Genomic DNA, 19,240 nt, shown 5'->3' with positions numbered 1-19,240 from the left:
GCTTAAGAGAAGTTTGGAACACTCTTGAACAGAGGTTCACTTCTACTTCAAGAGCCAATATCTTGAACCTTAAGCTTGAACTTCAAGGTATCAAGAAAGGGAATGAATCAGTAAACTCTTTTCTTCAAAAGATAAAGATTGCACGTGAACTCCTAGTTGTGGGAGTGGCTGTGGACAATGAAGAGCTAATTTGTCTTGTGCTCAGAGGACTTCCTAGAGAATTTGCACATTTCTGTTCTGCAATTCAAACTAGGAAAGATCCTATATCATATGAATAACTTGCCATTATGCTACAGAGTGAAGAACAAGCTATAACTGATCATCTTGATTCAGTCTCTCACTCACTAGCCATGTTTGCTTCTAATGGCAAATCTGGTAGCAACTCACAGAATCAGTCACAGAATCATATTTTTGGTAAAGGAAGAGGAAGAAATCAGTCTAATAGAGGAAGAGGAGGTGGTAGATACAATAACTTTGGAGGAGGACAACCAAATTTTAGTGGTGGACAGCAACACTTCTTATCACCACAGGCACCTCACTTTTCTCCACAAGGATCTCCACACTTCACTCCTCAAAATTTTTCTTTACAAAACTCTCCTCAAGGCTTCAAGCATGAACATCTAAGCTGTCAGATTTGTGGAAAGTCTGGCCATGGTGCATTGGATTGCTACCATAGGATGGATTTTGCTTATCAAGGCAAAAATCCCCTTACTAAGCTTGCTGCTATGGCAAGTGCATCTAATGCAGTGATCACTAGCAATCAAGATCCTTGGCTTGCTGATTCTGGAACTACTGATCACCTCACTGCTAATCTCAATAGCCTCTCCAATCAATCTCAGTACAAGGGACCTGAGCAAATCACTGTGGGAAATGGTTAGTCTTTGCCTATCAACCATATAGGTAACACTACCTTACACACTAAATACCATAATTTCATCCTTAAAAATGTCCTTCATGTGCCAAGAATTGCAAAGAATTTACTTTCAGTTCATAAATTCTGCCTACATAATAGCTGTTCTTGCTATTTTGATGCCGATCAAATTAAAATCCAGGATATTCCTACGGGAGACTCCTTTACAAGGGTTTGAGTGAGAATGGGGTTTACCCTATCTACTCCAAGAACTTCATTAGCTCTCTTCCACATGTCAACTCTGAGTCATCTTCAAAACAGAATCCCATTTCTACTGATATTTCACTTCCTACTGCTTTTACTGCAAATAAAGCCAATAATTGGTTGTTATGGCATCATAGAATGGGCCATTCAAGCAATAAAGTTCTTGATGTTGCTTTATCTTCTTTGAACATTTCTTGTCCATCATACAGTGATAATGGACTCACTCATTGTAAGCATTGTTTGAGTGGAAAAATGCATCAGTTTTCATTTCCTATTTCTACTTTTCATGCTTCAAAACCTCTTGAGTTAGTGCACTTTGATGTTTGGGGTCCAGCACCTGTCACATCCATTAATGATTTTCAATATTACCTCCTTTTTGTTGATGAGTACTCTAAATTCAGTTGGCTTTATTTGCTTAAACATAAGTCTGATGTCCTTGATATTTTCAAATTTTTTAAAGCCACTGTTGAGAATCAACTTGACTCTAAAATCAAGGTCTTAAGAACTAACAATGGTGGGGAATACACCTCTAATGCTTTCAAACACTTTTGCTCCACACAAGGCCTTATTCATCAATTTTCTTGTCCTCACACACCCAACAAAAATGGGGTGGCTGAGAGGAAGCATAGACATATTGTTGAATGTGTCCTTACCATGCTTTCTCATTCTCAATTGCCACCCTCCTACTGGTCCTATGCTGTCTCTACAGCTATTCATGTCATCAATAGGCTTCCTACTCCACTTCTTAAGAATTTAACCCCTTGGGAACTACTGTTTAAATCCAAACCTGATATCACACACCTCAGATCTTTTGGTTGTGTTTGTTTTCTATTCCTAAAGTCTTACAATTCCCACAAGTTACAACCACACACCACACCTTGCATCTTCCTTGGTTACCCAACACATACCAAGGGCTATATATGTCAAAATCCTCACACATTTTGGATTTACATCTCCAGGCATGTTCATTTCAATGAACTTGAGCTCTTTAACCCTTAGTCCTTAACCACTGGTCCTTCATCTGCCTCATCTGTTCAATCCTCCACACAATGTCCTGTCATTGTCCCTTTTGTCACTCAGCCCCATAATTTTGGTCCTACTTTATCACAGCCTGGCCCTACTCACTCTACTCCTACTCCTACACCTGATTCCTCTTCCCAATCTTCTCTTCCTAATGTTCCTAATCTGTCCTAATCAAGTCCTATCTCTACCTCATCTGCCTCCCCACCTCACCCTATACCTCATTCCATTCTTGTTACTGGTTCACAGGTTCATATTACTATTCCCACAGCTGATTCACTGGTCCCTGCTACTGTTAATGCTCACCCTATGACCACTAGGTCCAAGGCTGGCATCTATAAGCCTAAAGCCCTTCATGCTACATCTACTGCCCCACATGATGTTGCTAAGGGTTCTCAGCCTAGCACAAAGCAGTGCTCTAAGTCCACCAAGTCAGGTTCATCTCCCAAACCTGATTACACCACTATAGAACCTCTTACCTATAAAATTGCAGCTCAGCATCCCCAATGGTGCTCTGCCATGGATGATGAGTTTAAGGCTCTTCAGAGGCAAGGTACTTGGATTTTGGTGCCACCCTCTTCTTCCCAGAATTTGGTTGGTTGTAAATGGGTCTACAAGCTCAAACACAACAGTGATGGTTCTATAAGCAGATACAAAGCCAGATTGGTGGCCAAGGGGTTTCATCAGCAGCTTAGGGTTGACTTTGAGGAGACTTTCAGCCCTGTCATCAAACCTCCCACTGTGAGAATCATTCTCTCACTTGCTGTCCAGTTCAATTGGCCTCTAAGACAACTTGATGTAAGTAATGCATTCTTACATGGTTTTTTGAGAGAGGATATGTATAGGGTTCAACCCCCTAGCTATGTTGACTCAGCTCACCCTAATTATGTTTGTAAGCTTCTCAAGTTTCTCTATGGGCTTAAACAAGCCCCTAGAGCCTGGTTTGAGAGGTTTTCAACCCAATTGCTTCATATGGGGTTTCAGGCTTCTCTCTCAAACTCCTCCTTATTCACTCTCAGACATGGTAACTTGGTGGCGTTCTTGCTTGTCTATGTTGATGATATAGTCCTCATTGGCAACAGTCCTCAGTTCCTACACTCTCTAATTGCTCAACTCAGTGCAGTCTTTGAGCTTAAGGATCTAGGACCTCTAAACTACTTTATGGGGCTTCAAATTACCAGAACTGAAAAAGGCCTACTTGTGACTCAGACTAAGTATGCTCAGGACTTGCTTCTCAGAGTCAATATGCATACTTCAAAACCAGCACGTACCCCATGTGCTCCTAATACTAGATTGTCTCCCACTGATGGTGCTTTGCTATCTAACCCTCATGAATTTAGGAGTTTGGTTGGCTCTTTGCACTATTTAACTTTCATTAGGCCTGATCTTAGTTTTGCAATTCAACAAGTTTGTCAGTTTATGTCCAATCCTACAAATGTACATTTAATTGCTGCTAAAAGAATTTTGAGATATGTGAATGGTACCTTGCATCATGGTGTCTTTCTTCAACCTGGCCCTCTCTCTTTATCTGCCTTCTCTGACTCGGATTGGGCTGGGGATCCCTATGACAGACACTCCATCACTGGTTACATTGTCTATCTGGGCTACAATCCTATAACTTGGAGTGCAAAGAAACAGGACACCATCTCTAGATCTTCCACTGAGTCTGAGTATCGCGCATTAGCCACCATTGTTGCTGAGCTCTATTGGCTTCGCCAGGTGTTACGAGATCTTGGTGTTTTTCTTCCTATCCCTCCTAAGCTATGGTGTGACAATGTGTCTGCCCTTACCATTGCCTCCAATCCTGTCTTCCATGCCTGCACTAAACATATTGAGGTCGACTACCATTTTGTTTAAGAAAAGGTCTTGCGAAAGGACCTTCAAGTCAAGTATATTGCCACGGGTGATCAACTGGCAGACATGTTTACTAAGAGCCTCCCTACTTCCAGATTTGCCTTTCTTCGATCCAAAATCATGGTGTCCGTTGACCCCATGGTTTTGTGGGGGGATGTTAAAGGAAGCACTAAAACTCAGAAATTGAAAATAGAAGAAGAAGACTCATAACGGCTAGTGTTATGTCTAACGGCTCTTAGACTAAAACGTTGTCGTTTTGTGTCTTAGTTAAAGAAAGTAACTGAGTTAAGAAGAAATGGTATCGTTCAACTTATTGGAACGGTGCCATTTTATATCTACCTGTTATAAGTGTTCAATGGTGCCGTTTTGGAGTCATCTCTCCCGAAGGCTATCTGATGCGAGGAGTTCTCTCTCTGTGTTGAAATTATGTAGTTATGGTTCCAACTCTAACTGTCACTCAAGCCAGGCTGTCATTCCGGAATTTACGGAGTATAATTTGGAATTAGTTCTGAGTTTGTTAAGAGCAGTTGTGCTCCTTGGAATGCTCAAACTGTATGGTACTTAATCTATAAATAGAGTAGGTGCTATGTATTTTTGTTAAAGCTTGATGAAATAGAAACCAATTTCTCTTATTTCTCTTTTCTGTTTTACTCTCTCTCTTCTTTCATCTTTGTTTGTTTTGCTCATTCGCCATTGTTGTTCATCCTTCAAGCTTCAAAATCTCTCATTGGGCGCTTGCCACTTCGGTCTCTAGGGTTAAGCTTGGGAGGCATTTTTTCTTCGATGTTTTTGCCAGGGCGTGCATTGGTGTTCTCGAAGCTCTGTTTGCGTTTCACTTTCTGTGGTTCTAAAATAATATTGAGGTATAGAAATGCTAGCAGTGTCCTCTGCAATGATCATACATACGGTTGTGTTAGTGACCAATAAACGTGTGCTACTTTGCGTTAGAATCTGTGTGCTTGCATTCTTATTTCATTGCCTTCCAGTACTTAGTGAGGTTTTGGAATAATTGTAATATTTCCTTTTTTGATATCGTTATATAATTTATGCAAATCATAACACTTTCTTTGTTTTAGTTCAGACTTCAAATCGAGGACAGTGACAACTGACAAGTTTATAAGTTAAAAACTATCTTCAACAAGTAATTAGATGTGAAATATATTACACGGTTCTAATTCTAAATTTATACTAGCACAGAGTAGAAACCAATTAACTCTCAAAAAAGTTGAAACCAATTAATTCACACATAATGATGGGGAAAAATCGCCATTGACTCCTATTATAGAAAATATAAAGATTCAAGTTAATCACCCACCTAAGAAAAAAATAAATAGAGTACTTACTACTAAGGTTTTATCAGCTGTGCGAATTTGTGTCAACAAATTGCATATCTGTGCATTCAGCAAAAAAAAAAAAAAAGAAAAAAAAGAAAAAAAAAAATGCATATCTGTGCAATATCATGAAGAGTAGGAACTTTTTTTTGAGAATGATGAAGAGTAGGAACTTATTAGAAATAGCTTGTAGATTGTCTGCGTGTCAGGTAGGTGAGTTGGTAGGTAATATAAATAGATCTGAATGTCAAATTATTTTTTTATTTTTTTTATTTTTTTGATGGGAATTATTTATTTATTTTTAAGAAGAATCTGAACGTCAAAATTAATCTGCAATAAGTCCGACGGAAGACAAGCTAATGGCAATGGGGCACTTCCGCTTTTTAAGAATACTAGCAATGGCTGCACGTGCAAGGCACGTGCTGTCCTAATAATGAGAAAATTAATATAGTTTTTGTGTGTGAAACCGTGAATTTTGTTTACTCAATTTGATTATATTAAAAAAGAAGTTTAAAAATACAACAAAATATCACAATATTTTTACAATATCTTCATTTTTAAGATCCGAATAGATATTTTTTTATTTTATTTGAGAGAAATGCTACATTCATAACATTTTTAGAACAAATTCTAAATGACAAGTTATTATTGGTTTTAAACTGATAACATTGTTATTGTTTTTCTCAAAACATTTATTTTTAGTTGTGGTTGGTCATAATCTCATATTTTATTATTTTATTCCGACTTGTAAGAAATTGATACTTCAATATTTGTATAAATATTGTGAAATTTGTTGTGTTGGTATAACAATATATATGCCAACTTACATAAATATTTAAAAGAAAAAAAAACACAAATCGATTACTGGGAAAAAAAAAAAACTTTAGGCATGGTAGGAATTAATGTTAAAATGTTGTGGACTTAGCTTTTTTTTTATTTGATCTATAAGAAACTAAGATCTCAATAATTGTGAAAATATTGTGATAATAATAAGTGTTGTAACACTTTCTCAAAACATTTATTTTCAGTTGTGGTTAGTCACAGTCTCATATTTTATTATTTTATTTCGACTTGTAAGAAATTGGCACGTTAATAATTGTGAAAATATTGTGAAATTTGTTATGTCAGTATAACAATATATATACTAACTTACATAATTATTTCAAAGAAAAAAAGACACAAACCAATTATTGGAAAAAAAAAAAATTTTAGGCACGGTAGCTACAGTGCCAGTTAAATAAACCAAAAGCACTATAGCTCCAGTGTTATCCATCAATAATAGCTTACCTATGATTTGTTGTGAAATTAATGTTAAAATATTGTGGATTTAGCATTTTTTTATTTGATATATAAGAAACTGAGATTTCAACAATTGTGAAAATATTGTGATAACAATAAGTGTTGTAACATTTTTTTAAAACATTTATTTTCAGTTATAGTTGGCTACAGTCTCATATTTTATTATTTTATTTCGACTTGTAAGAAATTGACATGTCAATAATTGTGAAAATATTGTAAAACTTGTTGTGTCAGTATAATAATATAAATGTCAGCTTACATCAATATTTAAAAGGGAAAAAAAACACACGCCGATTATTGAAAAAAAAATTAAAAAAAAAAATTAGGCACTGTAGCTACTGTGCTAGTTGAATAAACAAAAGGGTTGAACAAACGGAAAAAAAAATATATTGTGAAAATATTTTATTTTATTTTGACTTGTGAAAATATTATTTGATTTCGACTTGTAAGAAATTGATACGTCAATAATTGTGAAAATATTGTGAAATTTGTTGTGTTAGTATAACAATATAAATGTTAACTTACATCAATATTTAAAAGAAAAAAAAAGAAAAAAAAACACAAACCGATTATTGGGAAAAAAAAAAACTGTTGCAGCTATAGTGCTGCACAATATCAACACTCTGGATGCACAGTACCAAAGCACTTTAGTGGCATAGCCGCTTTTATTATAAAAAAATATTGTGAAATTTGTTGTGTCAGTATAATAATATATATGCGGATTCTTATAAATATTTAAAAGGAAAAAAAGTACAAAAAAAAAAAAAAAATGTAGCTACAGTGCCACTTAAACACACTAGAAGTATTGTAACTTTTACACATTCACCTAACAAGTATCACAACATTTTCACAGAACATTTATTTTCAGTTGTGGTTAGTCATAGTTTCATATTTTATTATTTTATTTTGACTTATAAGAAATTGACACCTCAATAATTGTGAAAATATTGTAAAATTTATTGTGTCAATATAACAGTATAATGAAAAAAAGTACAAACAAATGACCAAAAAAATTGTAACTATTGTAGCTACAGTGCCTCTGGTACTGTAGCTACTGTTCCCAAAAAAAAAAAAAAAAGTGCAAAGTGCCTCACGAAATTTTCACTGTAGATGAACAATGATTTAACACTGAATGCACAGTGTTAAATCACTGTAGTGGCATAGCCGCTTTTATATATATAAGATTTTTATAATACCCACCGACAATATAATTTAAATACTAGACTTTTATTAATGAAAATCATTAAAAATGTCACTAAACTACAAAATTTGTGATTACAATTGAAATATTTTTCCAATTAGCATGAGATTTAAGATTCTTTGCCAAATTGAATCCACACTTCCGCTTGGAAGCAAGTATCAATTTCATTTGGTTCTACCATCGCATATTTTTTGTGCGATAGTCATTCTATAAGTATAAGTGTTTGTGGGGTGTGGGGGGTAAAGGCTGAAGTTCAAGTCTTCAAAAAGGAATTTCACACATATATACACTTAAATTAGACTAGAGTAAAATTTATATTTTATATAAAAAAAAAAAAAAAAAAACAAAATTCATTTGGTTCTAGTTAAAATGGTAAAAAATTATTCCACAATAGTTGGTTAATTAACCGCTAAGCACCACCTTCCTCTACTTGGTCTAAAATCTAAATATTAGTCTATTTTTGTTTGTTTTGCTAAATTTTAGCGATATGGTGAGTTTTGCAGGTACATGAACAAAATATTAATAATAAAAAAAATCTGTGATTCTCTTTTTTTTTTTTAGTTCCTTCTTAAAAGTTAAAAGATGGAATTTGAAATTGATTTTTCAACTTAGATATTATTTCAATGAGAAATTTGAGCAATATTTTAAGCTATTAATTTCATCCATCGCATATTTTTTCTTCTTAATGTGATATTTGAAATTTGGTCTCTTTAAGCTAAGCTATTGATTCCTTCTAAATTAATGGGCTCCTTGTTATGTAATGGTAATTTTGTTTCATAGCTATGTAATGGTGACGTTTAAGCATACGCATTACTTGATTTTGAAATGACAATTTGATGATTCTCAAAAAAATAAAACCAAAAAAAAAAAAAAAAAAAAAAAAAAAAAAAGAAGAAGAAGAAAAAGAAATGATAATTTGATATGATATAAAACTATGTGGTGATTAAAACTTATATATATATATATATATATATATATATGAGTGTGTGTGTTAAAAATGGATAAACAACCCAATGCAAAGACATAACTAATTTGTATTATGGACTAATGATAATCTACAGTGGGAGATTTAAACAAGAACAAACATCTACGTAAAAACCACATGAAAATGTGATGTTATTCAAGTATATAAAAAATACTACAATTTCCCTCTCAAATTAAAACAAGCTCTTGAAGGTGTTCTAAAACTCTGTTTTTCTCTCTATATAATTCTAACTCTAAGTCTCTCAGTTGTTTTTTCTAATTTTTTTTTTCTTTCTATATCCCACTCCTTCTGTCTTTCTCTCTCTCTTTATATTTGCCTTACTTTCTTCTCAAGGATGTGCTTTCCCTATACAACTAGAAGGCTTACTGTCCCATCTAGCTCTTTCTTCCTTACTTTCATGATGAAAGGAGACTTTTGAGACTTCTTGCACTTTCAGGCCAATAATTCATTAATAAATGCGATAACGCCAGGCAATTGTGCCTCATTAATGTGGAGCCGTGGAGGTGACTATTGTTTTATTAGGAAGCTTCAGTAGGCTTCCTCGGACAATTCTGCACATTCTAGAATTATTTTTCGATGGCTCTGTCCTTGGATTTCGATCTAGAGTACCTCTAACGAGGATAACATCCTGATTTGGTCTGTAGTTCGAGATCTAACTCATTTGGTGAGGCATGTCTTCATAGTAGGCCAGTTAGCACTGGGCCTATTTTCACCCATAACCCAATGTTACTTGGGCTTAAAAACTATTTCCCTACAAAGGTGAGGCTAGATAGCACTGTGGTTCGAGATCTGACTCATTTGGTAAGGCAGGCCAGTTAGCACTGAGCCTATTTTCACCAATGACCCAATGTTACTAGGGCTTAAAAACCATTTCCCTACAAAGGGCGTATATGCCAAAAGATTGAATTTACCTGTAATATAATCTATTTAATGATGACCATTCAAATATATATATATATATTTTGAATGATGAATTTTATTGAATCAAAGAAAGATTTCAGAGCCTAGACTATCTACTATCTCTGCCTCCAAAATGTGGGCCAAAAGATTGGAGACGGGAAAGGCCCCAAAATCATTACATAAAGGAGCCCATGCAGGAAGGCCGTGAGTAGAGCAATTGGTTTGATTTACAATAGCGAAAAAAGAACAAAAATGAAAAGAGCGAGTCCATTGGTTTATATCAGTGATGATACCAACGAGGTGTAACTTGTAAGTTCTGAATGGGCTCTACAACATTGAGAGCATCGCCTTCAAAAATAATCTTATAGGTTTAATATGACTTAATACACTAATTTGAAGTTAAACTTCATCAATTTTGTAATATTTTATTCAAATGGGCAATGCTCAACTGCATCTGCAACTCTGCATGGCACATCATTTTTTCTAGCCCAACTTTAACTTTTAGTTCTCAGCTCCAAAACTCGAAGCAACACTTACTGGGCTGGGCTTGGCTTGGCCTGATCTATTCATAGTAAACGACGCCGTTCACATTTTTACCAGTCCTTCCTCTTCCACATCAGTGACATCACACTGCCAGTGCCAAATCCAAACCACCACTCACAAACTGCTAAGTCTACCCAACTGCCATGGACCCACCACAACCACCCAAAGCCGCCGCCGCCGCCGCCACAACCACCGGTAGCACAACACTCCTCAGCCACCTAATAAGCGTAGACACAGCCCTCTCTGAATACCTCCACTCCACACTCAAACCCTTCCTCCCACACTTCCTCCTCTTCCTCCTCGAACTCTCCGCCGACTTCCGCCTCTTCTTCCCAATCTCCCTCTCCCTCCTCCTCGCCCCCAATTCTTCCACCTCCCTTTTCCTCCTCCGCCGCCCCTTCCTCTCCTCCCTCCTCCTCGGCCTCCTCCTCGACCTCGTTCTCATCGCACTCATCAAGCTCCTCTTCCGCCGATCCCGTCCCGTCTACAACAAGAACATGATCGCCGCCGTTTCCGTCGACCACTACTCCTTCCCTAGCGGCCACGCCTCTCGCGTCTTCTTCGTCGCCTCTATCGCTCACTTCTTCGCCAACGACGTGGCTAACCTTCTCCATTTGGCGGTTTGGTCGTGGGCGCTGCTGACCTCGCTTTCTAGGGTTTTTCTCGGCCGCCATTTCGTTTTCGATGTCTTCGCCGGTGCGTCTTTGGGTGTTCTTGAAGCTCTCTTTGCTTTCCGCTTCCTCAGGTTTTACCTTTAGCATTTGCATTTCCTTCTGGTAAGAACAACAACAATTCAGTACTTTTTAATTTTATTCTTGTATTATGAAAATTCTTCGAAATTATATTTCCAAACAAACTGTATATTTCAAAGCAATACCCACTAATGGTGACACTCATTAGCAATTAGTTTTATTTATATGTGATGTGCTTATCAAACAATACCCACTACTATACATAGTTTACAGATACACATGACATAAATTTACAATCTTTTTACTAGTTGCTGAGCAGCTGAGGTGTCTTATCACTAACACCATTTTCACTTTGACATGGGTAGGCCTCTGGTGGCAAGAAACCTCAGCAAGTTTTGAAAATGTGGATTTGTGTATTGACCTGTAAACTTCTTGTATATATCTTGCAATTTCATTATCACTTCACCTGTTCCTAACTTAGGGCTATCTTGATGCAATGCCTTATAGTAGAGAAGTGGATAGATGAGAAAAGAAATAAAAACTTGAACCCAATTGTATCAATTTGTATCTTTGTGGGAAGAGTGTTCAGCCGATGCCGAACCATGAGAAAGCCGTTTAGGGGTTGATTAGAAAACTCAACAGTTATTCTGAACATCATATAGTAATGTGTTGGCTTTCAGTTGACCTATTTCCAGCTTTTAAGGAATTTGAATATATCAAAAACTTGAGCAAGTGCTAAGCTATTATTAAGTTCAAGCCACCATCTATTCCAAAAAGAAACTCTTGTACATACCTTGTGCACACAAAACTTTATGTATCAATAAAATTTGTGATTTCTTATCATAAAAATCTATCGAAAAAAGTAATCGAATTTGCTTTAGATGAGAAGAATGCATCGTGCTCCTTATATTTTTTGACTTAAATCTCTCTTTGTTTGTTATGTGTTCTATGCTTGCGCTGGAAAATGTCAACAGGAATGTGTGGTTTTCTCACCTACCTCTAGATTTGATGGTATTCCATCTTCTTATGAGACAATGCACTGCAGTGATGCCAGACCTCTTTTTCTTTGGTAGATTTGTCCATAAAAAGAGTATTAAGCGGTGTAGCCTTGTGGGATTCACCTACTTGTCTTTTGAAGAGAATTCAACTTTCTTATAAGCTTCTTCATAATTTTTATTTATTTTTTTTAATTTTTTACTTTTGCTGAGTTCTTTCCCCCAACATGTGATGCCATAGCTGCTAGAGGATCTGTGGTTTATGGGACATAGTTTATTTGTTCTCTTAGTTCTTCTATGCACTTAAAATCATGCTTATGGATAGGGATTGTTCTCTTAAGGAGGCATTTCCAGAATTTGACCACATTAGTAGGGCAAGGGAGTCCTCTGTTTTGGAGGTTATGCGTTTCTATGATGGGAGGCTACAATGGGATATTCAATTTTGTCGTCCAGTGCATGATTAGGAATTAGAATATTTGGCCTTGTTTATGGACATGATTTATTCCACAAATGTGCAGGGTGTTGGTTCTAACAAAGTTTGTTGGAAGCCAACTAAGAGTAGAGGCTTTGAGGTGCGAGGTTATTATCATTCTTTATGCCCTACTACTATTGTATCATTCCCATGGAAACTGGTGTGGCAATTGAATCAAAGGTTCCTCTTAGACTAGCATTCTTTTCCTAGTCTGCCTCTTTAGGTAGGATCCTAACTACAGACAATCTTTGGAAGAGGCATATTTTAGTACTTGATTGGTGCTATATGTGCAAAAGGTGTGGGGAATTGGTGGATCATCTCCTCCTTCATTGCCCTATAGCACATGAGTTGTGGAATATGGTATTTTTCTTGTTCGGTATTCATGCCGCATGGGGTTATCGAGTTGTTAGATTCTTGGCCGGGCAAGTTTAGTCGACATTGCAATATAGCTATCTGGAGGTTTGTGCCGCATTGTTTGATGTGGTGTATTTAGTGGGAATGGAGTGCTAGAAGCTTTGAGGGCTATGAAGGGTCCATTCTTGAGATTAAGTCTTCTTTCTTTTGTACTCTCCTTGAATGGAGTCTAGTTTTGCCGACTTATTCTTGTTTTTCCTTTCCTGTTTTTAATTGATCATTGTAATTTGGGCTCTTGAGTTTTTCCCCTATAGTACATTTCCATTGTACTTTGGTTGGCTTTTTTATTAATAAAATTTTTTACGTTACCTATCAAAAAAAGAAGAAAAGATAGGGGTTATCATGATTTTAGCATTAGCAAAAGTAGAGGATTTAGGATTGGAGATTGATTAGGCTTTAAAAAGCATGAGGTTTAGGGGCAAACGGTGGTTGAACTGGATTTTTGGGCAGCAACAAAAGTGAGATATTTAGGGTCTGTTTGAGATTTGCTTATTTTGCTAAAACTGAAAACTTTTGCTGAAAGTACTATAGATAAAAGTAAAAGTTAGCTGAAATATTATACTGGGACTCATGAATAATATTAAAAAGTGCAGTGGGACTCATGAATAGTAGCAAAAATAAGCTGAATAGTAAAATAAGTTGGCAAAATTAATCATGCCAAACAGACACTAAAGGTAAGGATTGAGGGGTTAATTGGTGGCCAAAGGTTATTAAATATATCTGGTTTTACTGTTTCTAAAGGTGTAAGGAAGAGGTGTATATTTTGGGGTTTATGGAAGTCTTGAAGAAACTGAAACTTGGATTTGTTTTGTGGTGGTCAAGTCCAGTAAGGAAACTGACTTGAGAGACGTTATGTGCGACTTACTATAGGGATGGATTTTGGTGTTAATTTGAGGATTAAAGGTAGAAATAAGTGGAGAATCTGGTTGTTTGTTACAATTGTTTGCTGAGGTTTATTATTTGGAAGTAGTATAAAAAGAAGCAGTGAAGAGAAAAAAAGAGAAGCTAGGCAACGGGCAACCATGTCTAGAATTTTGCATCAGCTAGAACACTTAGAAAGTTCGTTGATCAAACTCTAATAGTCTTTGAAGAGTGCATGCATTTTTACTGAAACGTTTTGATGGGGATCTTAATGCAGAAATGTGTGAAAATAAATGTTCATACCTGGTACACAAAATTCTTACTTTTGAGAGGTTTGGGGAGAGGTGATTGATAGGCAGCCTTAACCTCATTCTTTTTTTGGGGAAAACTCAAACTTGTGACCTATTGCTTTTTGGTGGAAGACACTTGCGATCACACCAAAGCCCAACCTCAAGCAATGTGTGAAGTTACTAGCCCAAAAAAAACCTTGTGCCTTTTCTCAAGGCGAAAAAGAAAAAATCCTTCCATTTTGAGCCCACAACTCATCATGGAGTACCTTCAAACTGATTTGGTGAGATTATTGTTAAATCATCCTTCACAAGACTCTTGATCTTCTAATTTTATTGGTACAAAGTTAATTGGATGAGATAAGGGTTGGAGTTTAAACCACTCACAGTTGTTTTCATGTGCCACTGCATATGGTTTTTACACATAAAACACCAATCCATAATAATTGTCTTCCTTAGATTATTAGTGGTCAAAATCTTCCACAAAGTAGTACACCAAGAGAAAAAAGCCACTCTAAAGAATGTCATATACTTCAGGAGCTAGATCATTTGCAAATAAACAAGTAGAAATTACCCAGAAATGGATGGAATTGGAACTAGAAAAGCTATCCAATTTCATTATCAATTAGGTATGAGTGGGAACATATTGAAAAAAGACTTTAATATTCGATCCTTTCTTAGCATTCATTGATTGGTGGCATGGGAAAGATCACAAGCAAAGATGTGGATGCCACTCATTAAGTTATGGTTTAGTTTAAACTGTTTGCCTAATTCACCAATCTGTCCTCCAAACTCATCAGTTGCAGGGTTTGGTGTCCTAAAATTGATTTAGCTTCAGCAAAAGGCCTCATCTTTAGAAGCCCAGCTCACAAGGCATCTCTCTTGTTCTACAGCTCTAAACCTCACCTTGCTCTTATGACCTAAGACGCATGAACATGGACACAATATGACAATTCTTGAAAAATTAGGACACGAAATGATGGGGATACAACAATTAATATATATCTTTATGTGTGTTTTATAACTTATCAACAAAAAAAAATCTTTAGGTATGTTTTATTTATTTTGAAAAAAAGTGCAATCCCAATACACAGGATCTGTATTTAAAAAACACAAAAGTGTACAAGAGAAGAAACAAAATAGGGGAAAAAAATTTCCAAAAAGCAAAAGAGCTAGCTAATGTACAAAAAAATCCAAGAAATCTAGCAGCCCCTCATCTGAAAAGGATGCAAATGGAGGAGTCCACTCATAAAGAGTCTTCAAGACTAAATACTTCAGCTTTGCGATGCTAGTTTCTCGGTCATCAAAACAGTGAGCATTATGTTCTCACCAAATACCCCACATGAGATACAAAAGAATGGCTTTCCAAATTGTCCCCATACTTCTTCCACCACTCCACCTCCTCCAACTCTCCAACAGTCCCAACACCGAAATTGGCATAACTCAATGGACGCCCATCAGGCTTAAACATCAACATCCATAACTCCCTAGCTACAGCATAATGAAGAGACAAATGATTGACATTCTTCCCTTTATATGTTTATTTTAGTTTTTAAATAGATAACGACTATCAAAATCTTAAAAAACATATCTAAAACCAATTTTAGTTTTTTTCTTCTCCCAACATACTATGGACACACTTGCAAAAGAGTTTTGGGCATGTCCAACATATAAACACTCTGGGATTTAAGAGTGTTCGTAGTAAGCTGGCTGCCTTACATAAACCAATCATCATAAATCCCTAGGTCCCATTGTTGGAAAAGCCCGACTTCAAATCACATGTGGAGCTTCCACTTCATATGGATCCTCTAGGGATTGAGGTAGGCCTAGCCCAAGCTGGTGCAATTAAGGTTGTTGTGCATGGTGGGTTCCAGTTAATTCAACTGGTAAAATTTTTGATGATTGTATAAGAGATCTGGAATTCAATCATCGCCTACACCAAAAACTTATTGATATCTTGGTCTAATGATAAAGAGCTATCATTAGGAGCGGACGCCATAGGTTGAAACTCTAAAAAAAAAAGGTTGTTGTGCACGAGAAAAGAATGAGAAAAATGATGTTTCTAGCTTCACATCTTTGTTATTAAAATAATAATAATAATAATAATGAAAGGGACATCTAAGAATTTATAGGCCTTACGACACTTTTTGTTTTTTGTTGCTGTTGAGATTAGTAATAAGTTACTCACCTGGTGGGTCTTGATTTATTGAACTCATGACATTACCCTCTATCTTGCACTTATTACAAGGGGAAGATGTGTCATTTAAGCTATATCTAATTGACTTATAGGTCCTACACTTGAATCTGATTTGGTTATTTGTTTCAAACATAGATTCTTATTAGATTTTGTGGATTGATTATATTTTGTCTTTTGTCATAGGATCTCTTTTCTTGTATTGTCATAATCTAGTTATATGGTGCTCCCTTCACTTTTCCATAATGAGATACTTAATTAGACCCCAAGCTAAAGGCTATACATTATTACAGTCAAATTAACCTACTACTAGACTATGATTCGTGTCAGGGCAAGGCTCAATTTAAAGTTAGGACCATGAACTTCGACTGTAGCCCATTTTAGCAGTTGATTTACCAAATTACTCTTTTTTCAAAAAGGAAGAAGAAGAAGAAGGAGCCAAACCTTTGGATAACGCCCTTTATAATTTAACATGGAGACTTCCTTTTTGAACCAGAAAAAATTGGTGTGGGATCACTAGCCTTGGGGATTCCAGAGAGGGTAGTTCTCCATTAATTTCATTGATGTAGCATGAGATAAAATGAGAATTTGAAGATGTTAACCACTTGATTTTTTACTAGTGGCATTTTGTTTACTGATTATTATTATTTTATTATTTTATTTTGTCAGTGGGGTGGAGGGTTAAGTCATGAGTCCAATCTTGCCAGGTGTGTGAGCAGTGTCTTTAGCTATCAAAAATAGAAATTAAAAAAGAAAAAAAGGATAGAAAACGGTTTTATTGTTCAAAAGATATTGCTTAGATTGCAAAACTAGCGGGTGGAAATTACAAAGCATATTTTCTGTATGTAAATGCAGTGAGTTTTTTAGAAGATCAGCCAAGGTGAAAGCCATATGCTTTGGAGTGTGACAGTGAGGATGAGATGAAAACCTTTTGCTAGGAACCTAGAGGTTTCTAATGGAGATGGGTATGAATTGTAGGGGAATTGTAGGAGAATTGACTTAATTCGAAATAGTCACCCTCCATAGAGAAAGAGAGAGATTAAGAGAGGTAGAGATACACTAACGCACTAAGAAATTGGTTTATTCTTCAATGATAGAAATGTGATTACAAGTAGATATTTATAGAACCATAAAACTATTCTATATAGGCTCACATGGCTTTATCCTAATCTATTATTCCTCATGTGTATTAATAATTCTAACATATGTTAAATGTGATTAACATGTTTGGAATTGTAACTAACTAACTAAATGCATTCTATACCCAAATGTGGGTTCCTAACACTTTCAGATCATCTAGAAAGCTTATATATGTTGAAGATGTCAAAGTTTGGCAAAAGTGATGCTTTAAAATTTGTTATTTCGAATTTTGGGTTCATTCAATTATCCCCAAATGAATACTGAACTTTACATCTAGCTATTTGCCATTTCTTCTGCCATGTTCTCAAGTCTAAATGACCACACAATTCATACAGAAATGGCTCCTAGGAGCTTTGCAAATGTGCCAGAAAAAAGCTGGATTTCTCTGACAGGGGCAGCAAGGAATTCTTCTATCCCACGTGAATATCTGCTGCTGTCAGTCTTCTTTCCTAGATCACATTGTTGAAAGGCTGAAAGAATGCAGTACGGTGCTTTCAATTCCTAATAGTCCCTGATTAGATTGGAGTTGATTTAATGCTCCGTTATCTGTTATTAACTCTGCTCTGGCAGTCTAGGTTGATCATCCATCTCACTCAGCTTCCCATGCAGAAAATAATTGAAAGGAAAGGAATTACAGGGAGTATTAGGGGATTAAATCTTCTCCTTCTAAACCATAAGAAGTATACATGAACTCATTATAGTACTGTTTTAAAGTCTGGTTAAAGAAAAAACTGATCAGCAAAACCTACTTGAGTGTAATTATGGTACTTTTTCTATGTTCTTTTGACTTACTATTTATTTGCTTGATGTGTTAATAAGGTTGGTTATCCCCAAGTTGATGTAATGAATTAAAGGAAAAACAAAGGTAGTAATCATGTTAAAACATCTGTATTACTCAATGTGATATGCTTTATCCGATAAGGTTGTTGGTTGACTGATTGATTGATCCTGTGCCTTTCTTTTATTTTAGAAAAGATATGAGATGATTTTTAGACTGATGGTACTCGTACAATTTGTTGGTTGAATCATGGCTGTTCTATAATAATGGTAATGTGAATCACGCCAAGGAGCTAATACCCTCTTTGAGTTTATTGACTTGACATGCACGTGGGCCGAACACTTTGTTAGTACTGAAAGTTTAAATACCACCCCCATATATAGCCTTTTAAAAAAGGGATTTCCAATTTAGACTATTGCAAACTTTTGATTGTTGTTTTTTTACATCCTTTTCTTATTGATGTTACTAAGAAAGATACAAATGCATGCTTAATCAAGAATAGGTGTACCGTCCTTTGAAATTGCATGTGCCAAAGGTCTTGGTCCTTGGTACTTGTTGATTGTAATAATAATTTAGGTTATAGTCTACAACCACTTACGCTGGGGTCCTACCATGAATACTAAAGGTTGAATCTGTGTTCTGTTCTGAAAAGACCATGAAGTAATTTTGTATGAACTAAGGACTAATGGACCGCAGTTGGAACATGTCAATTCTGTGGGACACATGACACTTGCATGCTTGCCTTTTGATTTTCTCATTTCATGATTGTTAATTGAATCCAGAAATGCCAGCTTTCTAGAAAAATTAGCACAAACCTTTATGGAATACAGAATTGCTTTAATAGTTCAACAGGCGTAACCAATCATTGAAGCCTAGTGAGATTAAGCATGTGTAGAGGTAAGATTAGCTTTAAAATGGCTGACCAAGCTTTTTTGGAATACAGAATAGATTTTATCTAATTTAAACTCACTCCAGTACCAATAGTCACGGGCTAGAGCCTGCCCCGTCATTCTCATTCTCTGAATAATTTCACATCATAAATAAAGAGGCAATATGTTAAGTGTAAACCACCCATAACATACGTGGATTCTTTGAGTCTGTCCTTTCACTCTTTTGTCTATAATTATGGATGAGATAAGCAATAAGCATGCATGGTGTCA

The 19,240-nt window shown here is 35.9% G+C and overlaps 1 protein-coding gene across 1 annotated transcript; it reads left to right on the top strand.

The window, feature by feature from the left end:
• The first annotated feature begins 10,171 nt into the window (after positions 1-10,171).
• LOC115971353 (probable lipid phosphate phosphatase beta) lies at positions 10,172-18,223 on the top strand. The gene is made up of 2 exons (XM_031091223.1): positions 10,172-11,023; positions 17,638-18,223. The coding sequence occupies exon 1, from the start codon at positions 10,391-10,393 to the stop codon at positions 11,003-11,005; it is 615 nt and encodes a 204-aa protein (XP_030947083.1). The 5' UTR covers positions 10,172-10,390; the 3' UTR covers positions 11,006-11,023; positions 17,638-18,223.
• The last annotated feature ends 1,017 nt before the right edge of the window (positions 18,224-19,240 follow it).

This window comes from Quercus lobata, chromosome 12 (assembly GCF_001633185.2).
Source record: "Quercus lobata isolate SW786 chromosome 12, ValleyOak3.0 Primary Assembly, whole genome shotgun sequence".
Lineage (NCBI taxonomy): Eukaryota > Viridiplantae > Streptophyta > Magnoliopsida > Fagales > Fagaceae > Quercus > Quercus lobata.
Note: the sequence above shows the minus strand (reverse complement) of the source record. Positions and strands in the feature narration are given on the sequence as shown.

Coding starts and splice junctions, on each gene's coding strand:
- LOC115971353 (XM_031091223.1), top strand. CDS start 10,391: ATGGACCCACCACAACCACCCAAAGCCGCCGCCGCCGCCGCCACAACC.